This window comes from Perognathus longimembris, chromosome 25 (assembly GCF_023159225.1).
Source record: "Perognathus longimembris pacificus isolate PPM17 chromosome 25, ASM2315922v1, whole genome shotgun sequence".
NCBI classification, from domain to species: Eukaryota; Metazoa; Chordata; class Mammalia; order Rodentia; family Heteromyidae; genus Perognathus; species Perognathus longimembris.
Window position 1 is genome coordinate 16,652,396 of NC_063185.1, and position 19,537 is coordinate 16,671,932.

General features: G+C 40.6%; 1 protein-coding gene across 6 annotated transcripts in view; it reads right to left on the reverse strand.

The window, feature by feature from the left end:
* The window catches only part of Mapk9 (mitogen-activated protein kinase 9), a 38,471-nt gene that overhangs the window by 4,190 nt on the left and 14,744 nt on the right, over positions 1 to 19,537 (reverse strand). For 4 of the 6 annotated variants that reach the window (XM_048333949.1, XM_048333946.1, XM_048333948.1 and 1 more), the window contains 8 exons: positions 18,986 to 19,115; positions 16,450 to 16,508; positions 13,689 to 13,827; positions 9,735 to 9,900; positions 7,767 to 7,838; positions 3,599 to 3,781; positions 1,852 to 1,976; positions 975 to 1,038 (listed from right to left, as the gene is read on the reverse strand). In XM_048333949.1, coding sequence (XP_048189906.1) covers positions 975 to 1,038; positions 1,852 to 1,976; positions 3,599 to 3,781; positions 7,767 to 7,838; positions 9,735 to 9,900; positions 13,689 to 13,827; positions 16,450 to 16,508; positions 18,986 to 19,115 — 938 coding nt within the window. Of the gene's footprint in view, positions 1 to 974; positions 1,039 to 1,851; positions 1,977 to 3,598; positions 3,782 to 7,766; positions 7,839 to 8,182; positions 8,255 to 9,734; positions 9,901 to 13,688; positions 13,828 to 16,449; positions 16,509 to 18,985; positions 19,116 to 19,537 lie in introns of all 6 variants that reach the window. The other 2 variants (XM_048333950.1, XM_048333947.1) reach the window with 1 other exon arrangement.

The following is a 19,537-nucleotide window of genomic DNA, read 5'->3' on the forward strand; positions in this document are numbered from 1 at the left end:
GGTTGTGTGTTGCACCTGTGCACACCTAATCCTGGGAAGGGTTCAAGCCCATTTCTGTTATTTTGTTTTTGAGATAGAGTCTCACTGCCTTTGCTTAGGGTGGTCTCAAAATGGTAATCTTCCTGACTCTGCCTCCCAAGTATCTGGGATTACAGATGTGCACTACCATGCCCAACTCTGATTTTACCTGTTAGCGTTTTCATACCAGTTTAGGTTGTTGTTGGTATGGTTGGTTTCATGGTGTTAATAATACCTTCTTGCCTATTTTTAATTGGCTATTTCTCCCAAACTAGATTTTAAAAACATATACATGGGCTTAAGATCATATGCAGAAGTTTGTATGATCCTTAGTCAGGATTCCTGGTGACTGCTTAGACAGGGAATTTTGTAGGATGTAGGAACTTTTTTCCTTCTTTTCTTTTTTGGTTGTGGGGCTTTAACTCTGGTCCTGGACACTGTCCCTGAGCTCTTCAGCTCAAGACTAGCACTCTACCACATTGAGCCACAGTACCACTTCCGGTTTTCTGGTGGCCAATTACAGATAAGAGTCTCACGGACGGAGTTTCCTGCCTGGGCTGGCTATGAACTGTGATCCTCAGATCTCAGCCTCCTGAGTAGCTAGGATTACACAGGCCTGAGCCACCAGCACCCAGCTTATGGAGGAAATATTGTAGGAAATTACTTGACAAATTTCTAACATGTTATCTTGATATGCGTGATACAGTTACTGATTTTATTTGATTTTATTTATTTTTGCAAAATCTAGTGAAAACACAAACAGTATACAGGTTCCCTTTGAACTCTGTTATTTTCAAGTTCTTTGTCAACTAAGGAGAGAAAGAGGAAGAGCACTCTAGTGCTATCTCTAGAGAATGAATAAAGAGCCTCTGGGTATCTCCTCTTCAGGTCAAAATTAAAAACTTTCAGGATTACAAAAAATGTTATCAGTAAGGTTCAAAATAAGCTTCCTTTACCTTTCCACTCTTCGATAGCATGCTCTCTTTCTTCCAACTGGGCATCATAAATTTGAGGTGGTGGCTAAAAATGAAATGACATGTAAGACCAAAGTTCAAAGAACAATGAAGAGTGATAACAAGGTAACATCTCTTGAAATATTTCTGCATTACTTGTGATATAGATTTAGTTTCATTAGCACATGGTTTATTAAAACAATTTTGTCACATGTGTGATACTACAGCAGTTTCAGAATAAAATTAAGGAAAAATTAGGCAAAAAAAGAGAGCTGTTAATGATAATCCTCTTAATCACATGGCTTAAAAACCTTCCATAGTCATCTGTCAAATGTGATCACAAAATTAATAACCACAGGGATTAAAGCCTTTCACTCTGTGAAAGCTGTTCTGTGCCTGGTACTGTGTCATGGGCTTTGGTTGTATCCTCTTATTTCGGACTCTGAATTGAAGAGGCAAGGATCATTGACACAGCACTGCCATGGAAAATGCAGCACCAAATGCAGAAGAAAATTCTTTGTGCAGGACAGGGAGGCCCAGATGCCTCAGGGAATAATAAACAACCTTGTCACTTCTAGCAAGTCACTTAAGTCTCTCTGGATTAGGGGCCTGAGGAAGAACAAAGCCTATGGTGTAAGGCTAGGCACAGAGCAGATGCTTATTAAGTCATTATTAAACATCAGCTTTTGTCAAAGGCAACTATGTCATCACTGAATAAGCATGCTCAGCCTCAGAATCGAGGTGTCTGATACCGGTCTTAGGCCTTTTATTTTGTACTCAGGAGCCGGCTCTTCATCTGTGGCTATTTAGATGAACAGAGGGAGGAACCAGGAAAGTGAGCCCTGCTTCTCAGGTAGATCTTTTCCAAACGGATACTTACTGCTTCTGCTTCTGCAGGGTCATACCAAACAGTGATGTACGGGTGACGCAGGGCTTCGTCCACAGAGATGCGCTTGTCAGGATCGATCACTAACATTTTTGATAACAGATCTCTGGCTTGACTTGCTAGGGTAAAGACAAATACTAGATTAGTATACTTATGCTATTAGTCTGAAACAAAACTACACAGTAGAGAATTAAATGTGAAAGCAAAGACAGGATAAAAAGAAATGATTGATGGGTCCAAGAACAAAAAAAGAGCCCAAGACTTAGAAGAAAAGTGGCTTCAGAACCTGACTGGACATTCGCCGAGTCAGTGTTCCCCTCCCTCCCTCCCAGACCCCAGCACCAGAGGCCTAAAGCCCTGTCAGAAACCTGTAGGGAAGGTGGGAAGTACTAAGCATGGCAAGTCAGCCTGAAGTGCCAGGGGGAGTATTGGTAATACATGTCATTTAAAAAATGAAGTCAAGGGGCTGGGGATATAGCCTAGTGGCAAGAGTGCCTGCCTCGGATACACGAGGCCCTGGGTTCGATTCCCCAGCACCACATATACAGAAAACGGCCAGAAGCGGCGCTGTGGCTCAAGTGGCGGAGTGCTAGCCTTGAGCGGGAAGAAGCCAGGGACAGTGCTCAGGCCCTGAGTCCAAGGCCCAGGACTGGCCAAAAAAAAAAAAAAAAAAAATGAAGTCAAGAGGTGGGTGCCAGTGGCTCACGGCTATAATCCTAGCTAAGGAAGCTGGGATTTGAGGATCATGAGTTGAGGCCAGCTGGGCAGAAAAGTCACTGTGAGACTCTTATCTCCAATTAATCACCAAAAACTGGAAGTGGAGCTGTGGCTCAAAGTGGTAGAGCACTGGCCTTGAGTAAAAAGAGCTCAAGGACAAGGCCCAGGGCCCGAGTTCACGCCTCACAACTGGAGAAGGGGGTAGAAGTCAAAACTGCTTTTTTTAAGACACACTATAGGCTCCATGTGTTTCCATACTTCACAGACACCTCGGCTTTGCCCAGCTATATACAGTGCTGGTAAAGTATGCTTTAAAAAAAATTAAAACTAGAGATAGCTTTGGGCAAATGCAGTTCCTAACATGTGCAGACAAAGGGAAGACAGGGGCTTTTCTAGATGTGGAGGGAAGTGAAGAGACTGTCAGCAGCATATTTCCATGAAGTGTGAAGTAGGGCCACCTGTACTGAACTACTTTCCGACTAGAAAAACATTTTTATTGCTGAGTGTTAACTGTATGAAATCATGTATATAATGGTTTTAATTGTTCTCACCTGCTAAGGTAGGTTGCATACTTGTTAATAAGACAGATTTATTATGCAGCCCAGGCTGATCTCAAACTTTTCTTGCCACAGCCTCGGGAGTGCCAGGACTGTAAGAGTGTGCCACCATGCCATGCCCAGTTTACAAAGCTAGAATATTTATTTAAGTATTCTTTATAGCTGAAAACTTTAAAATCCACTTGCTGACATTGTAAGTCAAAAGGACAATTTGACTATTTTAATTCTGTCCAAAGCAAGCAGAATCTTAGTTGCTTTTAAGCTTTCTCTCTGCAATATCTTGATACAGCAGACCTCTAGGCTGTTTCAGAGTTTCAACTAGCTTATCTCCTAGCACGTACAGGTTTTAGAATGCAAACATGCATAACCCCTCTGTATATCACTTTGACAATGAAGAAATAAATAAATAAAGAATGCAAACATGCATAAACAGCATCACCTGGGTCAGCACAAAAGGACGTTCTTACTTTTTATTTTGTCTCGTTCAGATTCTGATGGAAAAATCCAATCTGGAAAGAGTTCTTCAAACTTGATTCCAGGATACTTTGGTCTGTTTTCTACATAATTCCTCACAGTTGGCTGAAGTTTCTTCATGAACTCTGATGATGGTGTTCCTAGTTGCTCAATTACTTTATTCCATTGATCAATATCTAAGGAATCTCTTGAGGAAAATACAACTGACATGCCTTATAGTCATATTACATGTGATAGCACCATTCAAAGAAAAATTATTTATTATACCTATGGACAAGTAAGAAACTATGCCACCTCCAACTCTCACCCCTCCCCCCAACCAGATCATTAGGAGCATTTGGACCTAATATTCAGGTAAAGTTTGGGCTTCCAAATTAGAGTACTTAAAAAAAAAAATCCCACATACTCGGTATCTATAAACTATGGTCACAATTTATTAAATCAAAACAATGAGATTTATTTGCCTTCCTATTCTAGTTCAAAATAAAATTATGACAGAGATGATCAAGTCTGTGGTAGATATGGTTAAACATGATATTAGGTGTCCATTACGTAAGAAAATTTCACACTAAAGCTACCTGGGATTCAGAGCTTGCTAAAGAAGAGAGGAACATGAGAGACCCACCTGATCTGTTTATAGTGGGGGGGGGCAACCCAAGCCCCTTGGGACAGGCTGGCCAAAGGTGACAGAGTGAAGAAGGGGGATGGAAGCAGGGCTCTGGCCTTCCTGCACTATGGGCCTCGGCCTTTCCCACATGAACACACTCCCGAAACTGAGCAGCCACAGCTTTCAGATGTCACTCTGTTTTAGTTGGCATGAACCTACCTCCACCATTCCTGTTAAATCTAGTCATGCACTTTACTTCCTTTCAAAGTACACGACCTGGGTTTTCAGACGAAAGTGTCAGGGAGGCTAATCTTCCTTGGGGCAACTTCGCTATTTGCACAAAGTCTAGGGTAACCAGCCCTGCCTAGTTCACAGGGTGCTTGTCAGGCTTGGGGTAACTGGGATGGTGTGTGTGGCAAGTGATACTGAACCTGAAAACAAAGTTGGGGGGAAAGAATCACATAAACAACAGCTCAGAAAGGTGACTGATTGAGGCATTTCTTAGAAAACAAACTTGGGCCATTTTGAAATCACTCAGGACTTAGGCACATAAACTCTTTTTTTGGGGGGAGGGGGGCTATCTTTGAGCTTAAACTCAGGGCCTGGGTGCTGTCCCTGAGCTTTTCTGCTCAAGGCTGGAGCCACAGTTCCACTTCTGGCTTTTTGGTAAATAATTGGAGATAATAGTGTCACAGACTTTCCTGCCTGGGCAACTTTTCAACCTCAATCCTCAGATCTCAGCCTCCTGAGTTGCTAGGATTATAGGCGGGAGCCACCTAGCATCTGGCCAGACATAATGCTTTTTCTCTCCCATTGGAGAACATTGCCAGTTTTTTTCTTTTGTTATTGTTAGTACTGAGGCTTGAACTTGGGACTCACACTTGCTAGGTTGGTACTCTACCAAAGAACCACACTCTAGCAAAGCCACTTTGTTTGTTTTGACACTCCTTTAATCCCAGTAGGGTATCTCCTTTAAAGGGTTATCTATACTGGCCAGGCCCAGTGGCTCAAATCTATAATCCCAGCTACTTAAGAGGAAGAGATTACGAGGATCATGGTTTGAAGCCAACCCAGGCCCCCCCCACAAAAAAAAATTAGCAACACCCCATCTGAACAAATAAATTGAGGTGAGGTACATATCTATAATATACCTTATGTGGGAGGCTTTGGTAGGGGGACCATAGCCTAAGTCTGGCCCAAACCAAAACCAGAGATCTTATAGGAAAAATAACCCAATATGTACAGAGGGCTGGAGACAGGGCTTGAGTGATAGAGCATTTGTTCAGCAAGTGCAGAGCCTTGAGTTCAAGCCCTAGTACTAGAAAATAAAGAGTTATCTATACTTCTGTCTCTAATTCCCAGCCTCTCACTTTCCTAAACATATCTTCATTGGGCTGTGGGCTTCATGAAAATCCTGCACATCAGGGTTGCCAGTGGCCATTGCTACATCCAACGGTCAATTCTCAGCCCTCATTTTCTTCCTTTTCCCCTCTCTATTGAAGGGCTTGTGACCAGCTCAAGAATTCAGTGCTATTAACAGATTGATGACTCTCACATTGGCTTCTTTATTCTAGATATCTCACTGGAATTTCACACTTGATATTTCTACTAACCAGTATTTCGAGATCCCCTCGAGGCCAATGGATGGGTAGACCTTCAAAGCAGATGGGAATGCAGGGAGCTTCCAGGAGTGAACTTCTGCCATCTCTCACTAGACACTGAACTCCCTCTGCATGCTCTCCTCCTTCTCCCTCTGTCCTTGTTTACCCTAACCCTGCTGCTGTTGTGAGCCTTTCAAAACCTAACTCAGACTTGGTAGCTAGGAATAGGCAGGTGCTCCATACAGATCTGCTGGACTATTATAATGATACAGGCTCATCACAGATGTCAGGAATAGGGGGAGGGGAGAGACGCTGGAAAGCCTGGTGGGTGTCCTGGGAAAGGTACATACACCATTGTCGTTTAACTGTCACAATCCTGTCCAAGACTCAGAGGCGGCCAGAATTTCTCAAGGATGTATGGCTGCCACAGAGAAGTCTGACCCTGGGCTCAAACTGGCCTGCTTAAAGCATTCTCTTTCTCTTAGGCAATGGTGGGGACAAGAGTTCCTTTTCCCCTCAGGTGAAAGATCTGAAGCAACTCTAAGACCTGCAACTTGGCTTCTGTGACCCAAATATTCAATCTAATGTTCGAAAAATTTGGCAAACTTACTTTAGAAAATGAGACTAACATTATTTGTAAAACATTAATTAATGACAATGCAACAATGCTAATATGTAAAGTATGAATTTTAAACTATTAAAATGTATCAAAGTACCCACATTCTTTAATTTTGTATATTTTGGAAAAATATATTTAGTAAAACAAGAGAAGGCATAAAATGAATAAAAATTGGGACAAACTAAACACTAAGTAAATATTTTTAAATTATTAACCTCTAGAATACCCAGTTTTTCTTCTTTAAATTGTCCTTACTTGCAAAATTAAGATTTCCTTATTTAGAGTTTGCAACAAGTGAATCAAAGGTAGGACTACAGAAAAGTTCTGGCAAAATTATTAGAATGAAATGAAATGCTGTATTTAACCTCACATCTTAAATAATCTATGGTGTGGAAAATGTAGAGGAGGGTAAATAAAATGACAGAAAATATTTTCATTCCAAGTCCACATGGTGAAGAATTCATATAGAGCTTGACTTCCTTTACGTTAACATTGATCTGCTATCAAATAGAGACCACTTTTTCATAACAAAAGCAAAATAAAAAACTAAGGCAAATATTACGAAATTAGAACACAAATGAAAAGGGCAAAAAATATTAAAGATGGAAGAAGGACTATGAGGAAAGAAAGCTATTATAACTATTACAGTGTCTATCCTCCTGTGTGCTATATTACTAATATTTGCTGACCACTGTATGAGTTAATCTTTTGTATTTAATGCCTTCCATAGTGGGTTGGAGCTTTTTAAATGCCCATAAAACATCAAAGCACCAAACTAGAAGATCTCACATATTATTCTTCACAAAAATGTTCATTTTAACTTTTTTTACTTAGATCTTGCATAGTATGCTTTTATTCTTACATTAAGGGAAATATTTTAATGCATACCAACAATGAACAATGAACAAAAATAGTATTTTGATTGATTAAATCACACAAGCATATTAGCTTATTAACTTAGATAACACTTTCCCTAACTGAATTAATGGAGGGAACTAACTTATACAACAATATTTTCATTTAAATATCAGAATATATTTATCAAAAAGTAAAGGATGTCTCCTACATATCTAGATATTTTTGATAAAACTAGGAGCTAATACAATTGGCTTAATATAACTACAAGTCTCTACAGAAGCAACAAATGTAGTTGAGTAAGGAAGAAAATGTAAAACGGAGCCACTTGGTTTGTGACACTAAGGTAACACACATGACAAAGCCCCCTGAGAACACAGTGTGGATCGTGACATTTCCTTCTGAGCATCTGTAAGTAGGTGCGCTCATGCTGCCCATGTGGAAAGCATGGCCAGGGTCAAGGTCTTGGGGAAGGATACGGTCAGTGCCTTGGAAAATCACACAACCTTTCACCAGCTCTCCCATGATGCAACCCACTGACCAGATATCAACTGAAAATAAAATGAAATGATAAAATTATGAAGTGCCATGAACAAAACAAAAGTGAGGAAAAAAGGAACTCTAACAGTGTACTACACACACAAATATGGAAAAGTTGCTAGCTAGGGGTGAACCGTTTATACAGTATGAATGATTGCTGACCTCTATTTTAGCCTTCAGTTTGCAGCAATCTGGCGCCTTAGTGCCAAAGATTCCAATGCTTTATAGCTTAAAACAAACACAAAAAATAAAAACCAGAAACAAGAAGTAGCTATGAACATAAAGTTTTTCAGGGGCCATGAGCCCGCCCCGCATCCAGCCAGCGAAGTGCTGGGGGTCTCCCTGTGAAGGATACAGTCTCTTCCTGGAAACAGGACTTTATGGAGGACCATTTCTGCCATGATGCACCCGACAGACCAGATGTCCACTACCAAACACCAGGTGATTAAAAGCCAGCTAGAGAGCCCCACATCTCTTTTCTCCAAACCCCCTCCCAATCAAGACCAGGCACACTACATTTTAGCTTGTCAGTGGGACTTTGGTAAAAGCCCAACACTACATCATTTCATTTCTTTTCTTTTTCTTTTCTTTTTGGTGCTGGACCTGGGGCTTGAACTCAAGGCCTGGGTGCTATCTCGGAGCTTTTCTGCTCAAGGCTAGAGCTCTACCACTTGAGCCACAGCTCCAATTGTGGCTTTGGGGGGTACTTAATTAGAGATAAGAGTCTCACAGGACGTTTCTGCCCAGGCTGGCTTGGAACCCTGATATTCACCTCAGCCTCCTGCGTAGCTAGGACTATAGATGTGAGCCACCAGCACCCCTGGCTGAACGATCATTTCTGAACAGCCAATTAGAAAAGAGCAGTGCTCAGAGGGCAATGAACTGGGCTCAGGGCAAGGTCCTGTCTAAGCACAACGGCATAGAGTTGGCCTCGTTTGCGGACCCAGCACCACCCATGCCTCGGGTATCACTAGCAGAGGTGCCTACGGGCTGCTGTGGGTGGGTACACACGAGGGAAAGAGAACAGGGATATGATTATCTCCTCTTCCCCAGGAAGCTTGTGGAGCTGTGCCTCTCAGAGCAGTAGTACAGGTTATAAAGCACTGAAATGAATGCATACACTCATTTCAGAAGCCTTGAGAAAAAGGTCATTTATTTTTTCCTACAAATTAATGTAATCTGCTAAAAGCTAAGTGTCTAGAATAAACAAAAAACTTTATAGACAAAATTTTGATGCTAAAAATACCAATGCTCCACAAAAGAACATGTCGCATTATTCCATTCATATTAAATTTTTAAAAAATTCACTCTCTGTTGTCCCAACAGGATATAATGTGTAGTGTAAGATCTGGCCCGGGCACTCGGGAAGGCCCTGGAGGCTGCTGGTTATGTGGGCATGACCAGAGCAGGCTGCCCAATCAGAATGTGCACACTTTTCTACTACAAGTTATTTTATGTTGATTAGAAAATGTTCAAAAATATAATTTGTGAAGGATTTCAACTGAGAAAATATAAAATTAAGACTTGATCCATGGATTATGATCATTGATGTGCAGCACATGTTTCGTTTGCTTTGAAAGGGAAGAAACTAGTGAACTAGTGAGGACCACCAATGCTAGTTTTTATTTTTTTGGTCAGTCATGGGGCTTGAACTCAGGGCCTCAGTGTTGTCCCTGAACAATTTCACTCAGGGCTAGCATTCCACCACTTTGAGCCACAGCACCATTTCCAGTTTTCTAGTGGTTAATCGGAGATAAAAGTTTCATGGCCTTTCCTCCCTGAGCTGGCTTTGAACTGTAATCCTCAGATCTCAGCCTCTTGAGTAGCTAGGACTACAAGCGTGAGCCACTAGCGCCCGGCCGGTGCTAGTTTTAAGCATCACAGCTTGCACAGTTGTCTGTACTCACCATTCTCCTTGTAGCCCATGCCCAGGATGACTTCTGGGGCCCGATAATAGCGAGTTACCACGTAGGGGGTCATCATAAAGTTGGTGCATGCTGTCCGGGCCAAGCCAAAGTCCAGGATCTTAAGGGTGCAGTCTGATTTTACCACAATGTTGCTAGGCTTCAAATCCTAGTAGAGAAATGACTTAAATTAATAAAATGAACCAAACATAGTTAAAGACCCAATTCCTCACAGGTGAGGGGCTGTAAGTCAGTGACTTCTGTGTATGGGGAACAGGCAAGTTGGGACAATTTTGGAAAATCCTCCTCTCAGATGTAAACTAACACAAATCAGCTTGAACAAGTCAGATAGGCAAAGCCTGACATACACCTGTAATTCCAGCACTTGGGACACTGAGGCAGAAGGGTCATAGTTCAAGGCTAGCCTACCCTTAAACTTGGCAAGATCTTGTCTCAAACCCCCAAGAAACCAAAAGCAAAAATAAAGATGTCTCCCTCAAGTCCATTTCTCCTTTGCTTAAAACTCACAAGCCTGGGGGCTGGGGATATGGCCTAGTGGCAAGAGAGCCTGCCTCGTATACATGAGGCCCTGGGTTCTATTCCCCAGCACCACATATACAGAAAACGGCCAGAAGCGGCGCTGTGGCTCAAGTGGCAGAGTGCTAGCCTTGAGCAAAAGGAAGCCAGGGACAGTGCTCAGGCCCTGAGTCCAAGGCCCAGGACTGGCAAAAAAAAAAAAATAATAATAATAAATAAAACTCACAAGCCTGCAAATCTCTGCCTGCAGCTTCCCAGTCCCTAAGGCTGTCCTGCTCATCCCTTTTTTCTTGTCTCTGCCACTCATCCCACCCTCCACACCTGGTCTTCCCACTGTTCCTCAACACTCCAACTAACCAACTCATCAGTCAGGGGCTGCACTGCTCAACAGAAGTGTAATGTGAACCATGTCTGTAATTTACATATTCTAGCAGTCATGTTAGAAAATGTAAACAGAAACAGGTGAAATTAATTTCCATAATATATTGGATCTAGCCCAATATATCTATAATATTATCACTGCAGAACGTAACTAACACAAAACATCATTAGCATCTCATATTCTTTTAATTATACTAAGTCTTTGAAGTCCAGTATATATTTTCCAGTTATGTGGTTGCAGGCTACCACACTGAACAGCCCAGGTCCAGACTTCTCTACCTCTGGAGACTTCCTGTGGCTCTTTTACCATTTGGAAGAGGAATTTCATGACTGCTTATCTCAACTTTCTCCTGTCAAAAGGACTTAGCACTCTATCAACAACCTGTGTCACTGGCTCCACAGCCTAGATGTAATTTTTTTTTTTTTTTTTTTTTTTTGGTCCTGGGTCTTGAACTCCTGGGCCTGGGCACTGTCCTTGAGCTTTTTCACTCAAGACTAGAGCTCTACCACTTTGAGCCTCAGCGCCACTTCTGGTTTTCTGGCAGTTAACTGGACATGAGAGTCTCACAGACTTTCCTGTGTGGGCTGGCTTTGATCTCAAGCCTCCTGAGTAGCTAGGATTACAGGAGTTGCCAGTGCCTGACAAATCACCTGTTCTTTTACTGGCTCCCACTTCTCTTCCTTGACTTTGGGAAGACATGGACCTCACTGTGCCCCAGGACTCAGAAGCCTTACCTGGCAGACAGGACACTGAGAAAATGTGGAATCAATGTGCATACTATGCTATGTTTTTCAACACCAAACACAAGAACACAATCTCTACTCTCCCCACCCCCCCCATAACATCAGGCCCTTATATAAAATAACACTATGTTCTATGCACATCATCTTGTATACTTTAAATCATCGCTAGATAAATTTTAATGCCTAATGCAATGGAAATGCTATGCAAGTAGTAGTTACATTACATTGTTTAGGAAATTATGACAGAAAAGTTTGTATGTGTTCAGCATAAAGTTTTCTGTTTTCCAAATATTTTTTATTTGCAGTTAGCTGAATGCCTAAGTAAATGTAATAAAATTAAAGGTGTGCATCTTTATGTATGGGCTTGTGGACAGGGAAAAGGATTAGTAGAGTTCATACAAGATGGCTGGCATGCTATAAGGTTCCTCACCTTCTGGGACTTGGACAGGGGTGGTGTGTAATGGGGTCACAACAGGGACCTTCCATTCTATGCTTTATGTACCTGTGCACTATTTTGGAACTTCTCCATGTGTGTAGATTCCACTCACAAGTAGATACAAGTTGAAAGTGTGAAGCAGGAGGGTCTAAGAGAATGGGAGGAAGTGGCAAGAGCTGATGGGTTGGCGAGGTGGGCCACAGAACCGTTTTCTCTGGGCTTCACGGGTTTCTAAACAGTGCTCAGCAAACTACATGCTTTTTTGGGTATAGGTGACCTGCTCGTTGGCAGGGGTGGACCAGGCTGAGGGGTGTATTCACTGAAGCTCTTAGGAGGCAGCCTCCAGGAACTGGGGGACATGTTTTTCACACTCACTTCCGGACTCGAGGAGAGAAACAAGTATGGCAAACTCTCTCCTCCTGCAGGGCCCAAGAGTCTGGGAAATTTTAAAGAATGAATTTAATTTTAAGAAAAGCATGTAAGAGGTATTAAAATTTCAGGAGGAGAAACAGAATGGTTTGTCAAGGACCTTTTATTTTTAATTTAGGAGCCTAGTGTTGCTGTTTATAAAGTGAATGCACCACCACAACTTGTGTCATTGAACTGACCACTGGATGGCAGCAAAGGCTATACTTCTGAATAACTGAACAGGGAATGGGGGGGGGGGGGGAGGGCGGTGGCAAACTGATGCTGCTTATCAGCTTACCAGGCCCCAGGAGAATGAGATATTGAGTCCTGTCCTGGCTTTGTGCCACAGACCTGAAGCTCCCAGGAGGGGCTGTGTCCCTGCCTTTCCTGGGTGAATAGCTCCGCCTCTGCATGAGGCCTCTGCTGTGATGGACCGACCTTTCCTGGCACCTGATGTATTGGGAGGAGTTAGTACTGTTAAACCTCTGAACGCTTCTCTATTAACAGGCATCACTGTCCCTGTCGCACTGCTTCCTTTCCCACACAGACTTCAGGTCAGAGACAGGGCTCTTACTCCTGGGACATAAAAATCTAGACAGCCTGTCAATAAAATTAGCATAGTAGTAATTCGAGGAGTGCTAAGAATACCGATTTCCAATACAATTCTAATTCTCTGCTTTTAGTCTCACTTAACATTTTAGGTGCTTAGATTCTACAATAGTCTGCTTATACAGCAATACAAAAAAATTATAAAAACAGCTTAGAAAATTATATTATACCTCCTTCCCCTCTCCCCCCTCGTGAGTAGCAGGTTTGAACTCAGGGCCTTACCATTTGCTCAGTTACTTGCTGCCTACTACTGGAGATATGCCTTCAGGCCAGCTTTTTGCTTGTTATTTTGGAGATGGAGTCACTCAGACTCTTCTGCATAGACTGGCCTCAAATTTTGATCCCTCAGTTCTCAAGTTTCCTCAGGAGCTAGAATTTCAGCCCTGAGCCACCAGCACCTCGCTTTCCTGTTTTTTAAATGCTACTACCTGACCACGCTAGCAGTGTCTTCATGCTGAGTGGTCTCTAATTTTCTCTTTAGTTTCCTTGATCGTTATGAAAGGGATTTCAAATAAAACAAATCTGAATAAAGGGCATTTGGGAGTTCTTTGTCCTATTCTTACAATTGTCTCTAGGTTTTAAGTTACTTCAGATTAAAAAAAAAAAGATTCTTCTGTAGAACAAGACTGAGCTACAAGGAGCCCCTGGTAGCTCTCTCATTCCTATGTCTACAGGCTGGCTCACACAGGGCGTGGACAATATTTTGAAACACATGATTCTATAGTTTGTTTGAATTCTCAACATTGCCAATTTATTTTTATTAAAAAAAACTCTTTTTCTATCTAAAGGACTGTGATAACTGAATAACGATTACTTTAAAAATAAATGATGTCATTACTTACTCTATGAATGATACCAGCTGAATGCAGATGTTTAATACCACAGAGCATCTGGTAAAGAAGGTAGGACATTCTTTCATGGTCCAACTCCATATGAATAACCTGGCATAAGTTAGCATCCATTAATTCCATAACCAAATACCTGTGGATAAAAGAAAAAAAATCAGCCTTTACATGGAAACTACCCCAAATTCCTTATGATTATTCAACCAAACATTTTATGAAATGGTAGTACCTGATCTTGGTAAAGTGAAAAGACAACTTGCTTTCTCTAAGCATTTATAAGGGATATCAGAAAGAAAATAGAACTATGTAAAAACTTTCCAAAGAACATATCTTTTTTTTTTTTTTTTTTTTTTGGCCAGTCCTGGGCCTTGGACTCAGGGCCTGAGCACTGTCCCTGGCTTCTTCCCGCTCAAGGCTAGCACTCTGCCACTTGAGCCACAGCGCCGCTTCTGGCCGTTTTCTGTATATGTGGTGCTGGGGAATCGAACCTAGGGCCTCGTGTATACGAGGCAGGCACTCTTGCCACTAGGCTATATCCCCAGCCCAGCAAAGAACATATCTTTCAAGTTAAAAATAAGACAACATCTATATCGTAGCAAATAAAATTTTGTACAAATTATCCTACTTCTTCTTTCTCTACTTGGTCATTTTTACCAGCATTAAGCTATGTTGGTAAGAAACACTTAACATTTATAAAGAAAGCATTAATGAATGGCTTATTCTGGTGGAGGACACTAATAACTGGGAGTAAATGGGGGAAGGGAGGCATGGGAACTCTGTATCTCCTGCTAAATTTTGCTATGCATCTAAATTGCTCTAAAAGTAGAGTCTATTTTTAAAAAGGGATCATAAGACAAAAGGAAAAATATCATACCCATTTCCCCACAAGCTTCCTCTCCATTTCAATGTCCAATCTCTTCCCCTAACCTTTTCATCCACCGTAATCTCTCATGTGGATAGCTGGAGAAGCTTCTGTTCCTAACTAGGTTGCTATGTCTCCACTCCTTTACAGAGGTTCTCAAGACAGAAACCAGTTATTCTTTTAAAAATAAGCCAGGCAAGCTAACAACTCTATTGGGAATCTTACTTTGACTTGCCTTAGAGCGAAGGAACTCTTTACAGTTCCCTAGAGGCCTCTGTAGTGGTCGGCTTGCACTTCTGAGTCCGCCTTTTCCTCCTGCTCCACTGGCCATCTTGGCTTCTTGCTGGTCTTGCCTGGCACACAGGCATGTTCTACTGCTGCTCTGCCCTGACTGCCTCCCTCCATCTCCACTCCCCATCACCCCATATACCGCTGGGACTAAGCCATCTCCTCCAAGACGTCCTTCACTTGTCTCCAACTCACTGAGGTCTTTCCCCAGCTAGCCTGTCATGGTTCATTTTGAATGATTAGGGAATACTTTACCTAGAAGCCTGCTAAAGCCTTATTTAGGTATGTCTGGGAAAGTACTTGTAGAGGTGGTAAGTATGTGAGTCTGCGTGTGGGTGTACAACAGCCAAAGGCGACTAGTTAACTGGTCTCTTCTACAAGAGCTGAGACACACTTTTAATGCTGTCCTTGGACATCAGAACAGTGGGCTCCCTAGCTCTGGAGTTCCGGGACTGACACACCAGTGATCCCTCAGGCTCTCAGATGGAAAGGTACACACTGGCTTCTCTGGACCTGTGGCTTTTGCATTTACAGTGAGTCATGACAGCAGCATCTCAGCTGCTATCCCACATAATGCTCCCCCACCTCCCCCTCTCCACTCTCTCTCCTCTACTGGCTCTCTGGAGAACTCTGGCCTATTTAAAATTGCAGCAAGAATCCCAGCCCCCAACACTTCTGATCTCCTAACCCAGCTTGACTTTTTATCCAGAGCACTGAATATATTCCAGGGAACTGCATACTTTCTTACCTATTTATTATCTTTCTTCTCTGGCAGGCTCTAAGAGGGTGCTTGCCACCTAAAATTTGTAATAAAGGGAATTTTGCTCCCATTCATCACTAATGCACACCAATTCCCAGAGAATGTAATCGCATATGGTGAACAATTATATATTTGTTCTACAACTGAATACCCCAATAAATGTAGGATCAGTATGGTAGACTAGTATTTCATCTCACTGTTAGTTAGCAAGGTAATTTTATTTAGGAGTCTGAAAAGCTGGGAGGCTGAGATTGGGAGGATTGTGGTTCTTGGTCATTTTAGGCAGAAATGTTTTTGAGACTTCTTCCCAACAGGTGGTATACACCTGTTATTCTACCTACAGTAGGAATCCTAAAACAGGCAGATTGTGGCCCAGGGTAGTACCTGGGAAGGAGGCCATTTTCTCAAAAACAACCAGTACAAAAAAGGACTTAGAGGTGTGCCCTAGCAAATGCAAGATCCTGAGATCAAGCCTCAGTACTGAAAAAGAAAAAGTTTGTAAAACACAGAATATTTAATGACACGATCATTTCAAATAATGCTTGTAAACACCTATCAAGAAAACAACATTTTGTAGTTCAGTAAAATAGAGTAGAAACAAATGGCCACTGCCTGCTCTAAGGAATTCTTTGCATTTATCTTTGATCTGTTACAGGGATAAAAGAATTCCAGGCAAAACAAAGTAAATATTAATGCCTTTTTTTTTGTAGTGTGTATCATTCATAGACCAAAAAAAGTGTTTAAGGTATCATTAAGAAATGGTTGGTCACCTACATTTCCTAAGTATAAGAAACTGCTTACTTTCATTTCTAAATTTTTTTTCTATCTTTGATACAATTGATACTTACACATCTTGAAATTCTTCTAGAGTTTTTTGTGGTGTAAACACATTTAACAAACTAATTATCTGAAAAGAGAAAATTAATTATTAATTATACCTCAGTATAACAAATGACTCTACTAGATTATAAAAATTGAGCTGAATATTAAAATATATTAAAACAAAAAAATCACTTGACAGAACTCAATATTTATTATGATGGCTGTTATCAAAACATTCTATTTCATGGCATTTGAGAAATGTCAAACATCAACTGAAAATAATATGTACTTTTAGTCCAGTTCCTCTTATGTGTCCTTAGTCACTTAAAACTTAAATACCGTGTACAAGTTTCTAAACTATTTTTCAAGTTATGAAGACTAAACTTGTGGTTTGGCATTATATGTTTCCTTTTAAGGAAAGGCTTAAAGAGCTGACCCCATCGCCACCTCCTTCATGGCCTCCCTGGTCGCAAACCATGAGTCACATTGCTTTCAGCATTAAACATCCTCAATCATCCCAAATGACCAAGGGAAAGATGAATTGTTCAATATATACAATTGGAGTTACTGGTAGTAAAAGAGAGAGAGAAAAAAACCCCAAAAAACCCTGCACCCATACTTCAATCTTCATATCAAAATACACTAAAAATAGAACAAAGATTTAATTTTAAAACTACAAAAAAGTAAAATATGGATAAAGAGTTATATAATCTTAGTATAGAAAAAAAAATTTTCAGTTGTGTGCCAGTGGCTCATGCCAATAATCCTAGCTACTTAAGAGGCAGAAATCTGAGGGTTGTGATTCAAAATCAGTGTAGGCAGGAAAAGTTTGTGACCTCTAATTAATTATAAAAAAAATAAAAGCCATAAGTGAAGCTGTGGCTCAAGTGGTAGAGCATTAGACATGAGCCAAAAACAAACCCAAATAACAAAAAACCTCAAGAACAGTTCAAGACCCAGGACCAACACACACATGTACATACACACACACACAAAACCAGGGTTGGAGGTGTGGTATGGCTCAAGTGGAGGAATGCCAGTGAAATAAACAAGCTGAGCAAGCATGAAGCCTTGAGTTCAAACCCTAGTACTGTCAGAAGAAATTTAAACACATACTGGAAAAGTTAAAGCCAATTCAAACCACAGAGTCAAAACAATAAGCCAAACTTTTATATTTAATGTCTCTATACCAAAAAGATCTATAAAAATGTTAGAACATTTCATCTTAAATATCAATCCTAAATATCATTAATATTTAAAATATTAATCTTAAGCATTCTTTTCTTTAAAAAAACCACAAAAATCAAAGAGAGGTTTTAAGTTGATGTCCAAAATCTCTTCCAGATTCACATTTTATGATGTCACCATAGGGCAAGGTTATCAAATTAACACTCAGGAGACCACTAGTAGGACATGCAGCATGCTTGAGCCAAAGTTCATTTTATAGAGACATGTTATTTCTCCTTAAATTCCATTCTTTGTCTGTAGAGATGACACGTACAGTTTTCCTGAATATAAAACCATCTAAGAGCATGTATTTAAAATGGCGATCTCCTTAACAAGGTAAAAAGCTTCTTATATAGCATTAAAAAAAAAACCTGGTTGTTTTTCAAATTGCTACATCGCTTTTTTTCAAATTGCTACATCGCTTTTTGTTCCTATTTTTTTTTTAGAAACAGGAACACTAAAAATCAAATGGTCATAGGAATAATTAGCATTTCTACCTTAGTTGAGTGGTCTAAAACCCTATGGACCATGAAGCTTCTTTCTGACTTCGGTTTCCCCACAGTTGATTAAGAATTCTATCAACAAACAGCATGTTTTCTTTCATATGTGGAAGCTAGATCTAAACCATAACTGGACATGAGAACTTACACAGGACTCTAGGCATTCACACACAAACAGACTAAAGGAGGATACCTTTAGGGAAGGAATCCCAAGGTGTACCTTCTCTGAAAGTTTAAAATACTATTTATCAAAACAAACTCCCGGTACTGCCCTACTATGTAACTGTACCCCTTTTGCACAACACCTTGTCAAAAAATTTTTGTTTAATTAATAAATAAATTATATTAAAAAAAAAAAACTCCAGGAAATGGAAACAGGTTTTTTGTTGTTGTTGGTGGTGGTGTTTGCTTTTGCTTTTTTTTTCCTTTTTGGGGGGTGGGGTGCAGAAAGGGAGGGAGAAAGGGTGAACAAATGCAATCATGCTATTCAGTATACAGTATGTAGAAAATGACCTATGTAATTTGTGGGCCGGGTTGGGAAGAGAAAACTGGAGGAAAGGAAATGAAAGGATGGCATTTCCAAGAAAAGCAATGTACTCATTACTTGACTTATGAAATGTAGCCCCTCTGTACAAAATCTTAATAATAACAGTATGGTTTTAAAAATGATCATCTTTAAAGCCAAAAAATATTGATCAACAAACTATAACGATTTTAATAATCATTCTTAACTTTAGCTTATCCTAGGTCTGAACTCAGTGTATCTCCAAAAGAACTTGAAGGTTATCACATCACTAACATCAAGGCATATGGAGGAAACTCATACATAACTTACATTTTTATGATTGACACATTTTAAAAGGACGAGTTCACGATAAGCTCTCTTTGCATGAGTTTGATTCTGAAAAGGACGGCTTAGTTTCTTGACTGCAACATTTATTCCAAGAACTGTATCAAAAGCAGCACTATAATTAGGAAATAGAAATAAATAATTGATTAGAACCGTTTTTAATACATGTAGCAATGGAGAACACAACATCTATATATTCTCTTTTAAAGTGAGTTAACAAATAAGGAAAGGTGTTCTACTTGTTTCCAATCCTGGTAGAAGTGCATATGAAGAGGAGTGGAAGCTGGCTAGGACTGTGGAACAGATTAAGTCCTCTGGAGAGGCAGGGATACCTTTCACCCACAGTTTGGGTGGGATTCCAAAATTCTCTGCACATGGAATTTTCACTTGAGAAAATGAAATTATTTTAGATTACTATGTTCAAAGCCAGGTTTTTTTTTCAATTTTTGGGATATGTGTGTGTGTGTGTACACACGTGCATGCTCGAATGGACATGCATGCATACATGTGCCAGTACTGGTTGGCTCGAACTCAGGG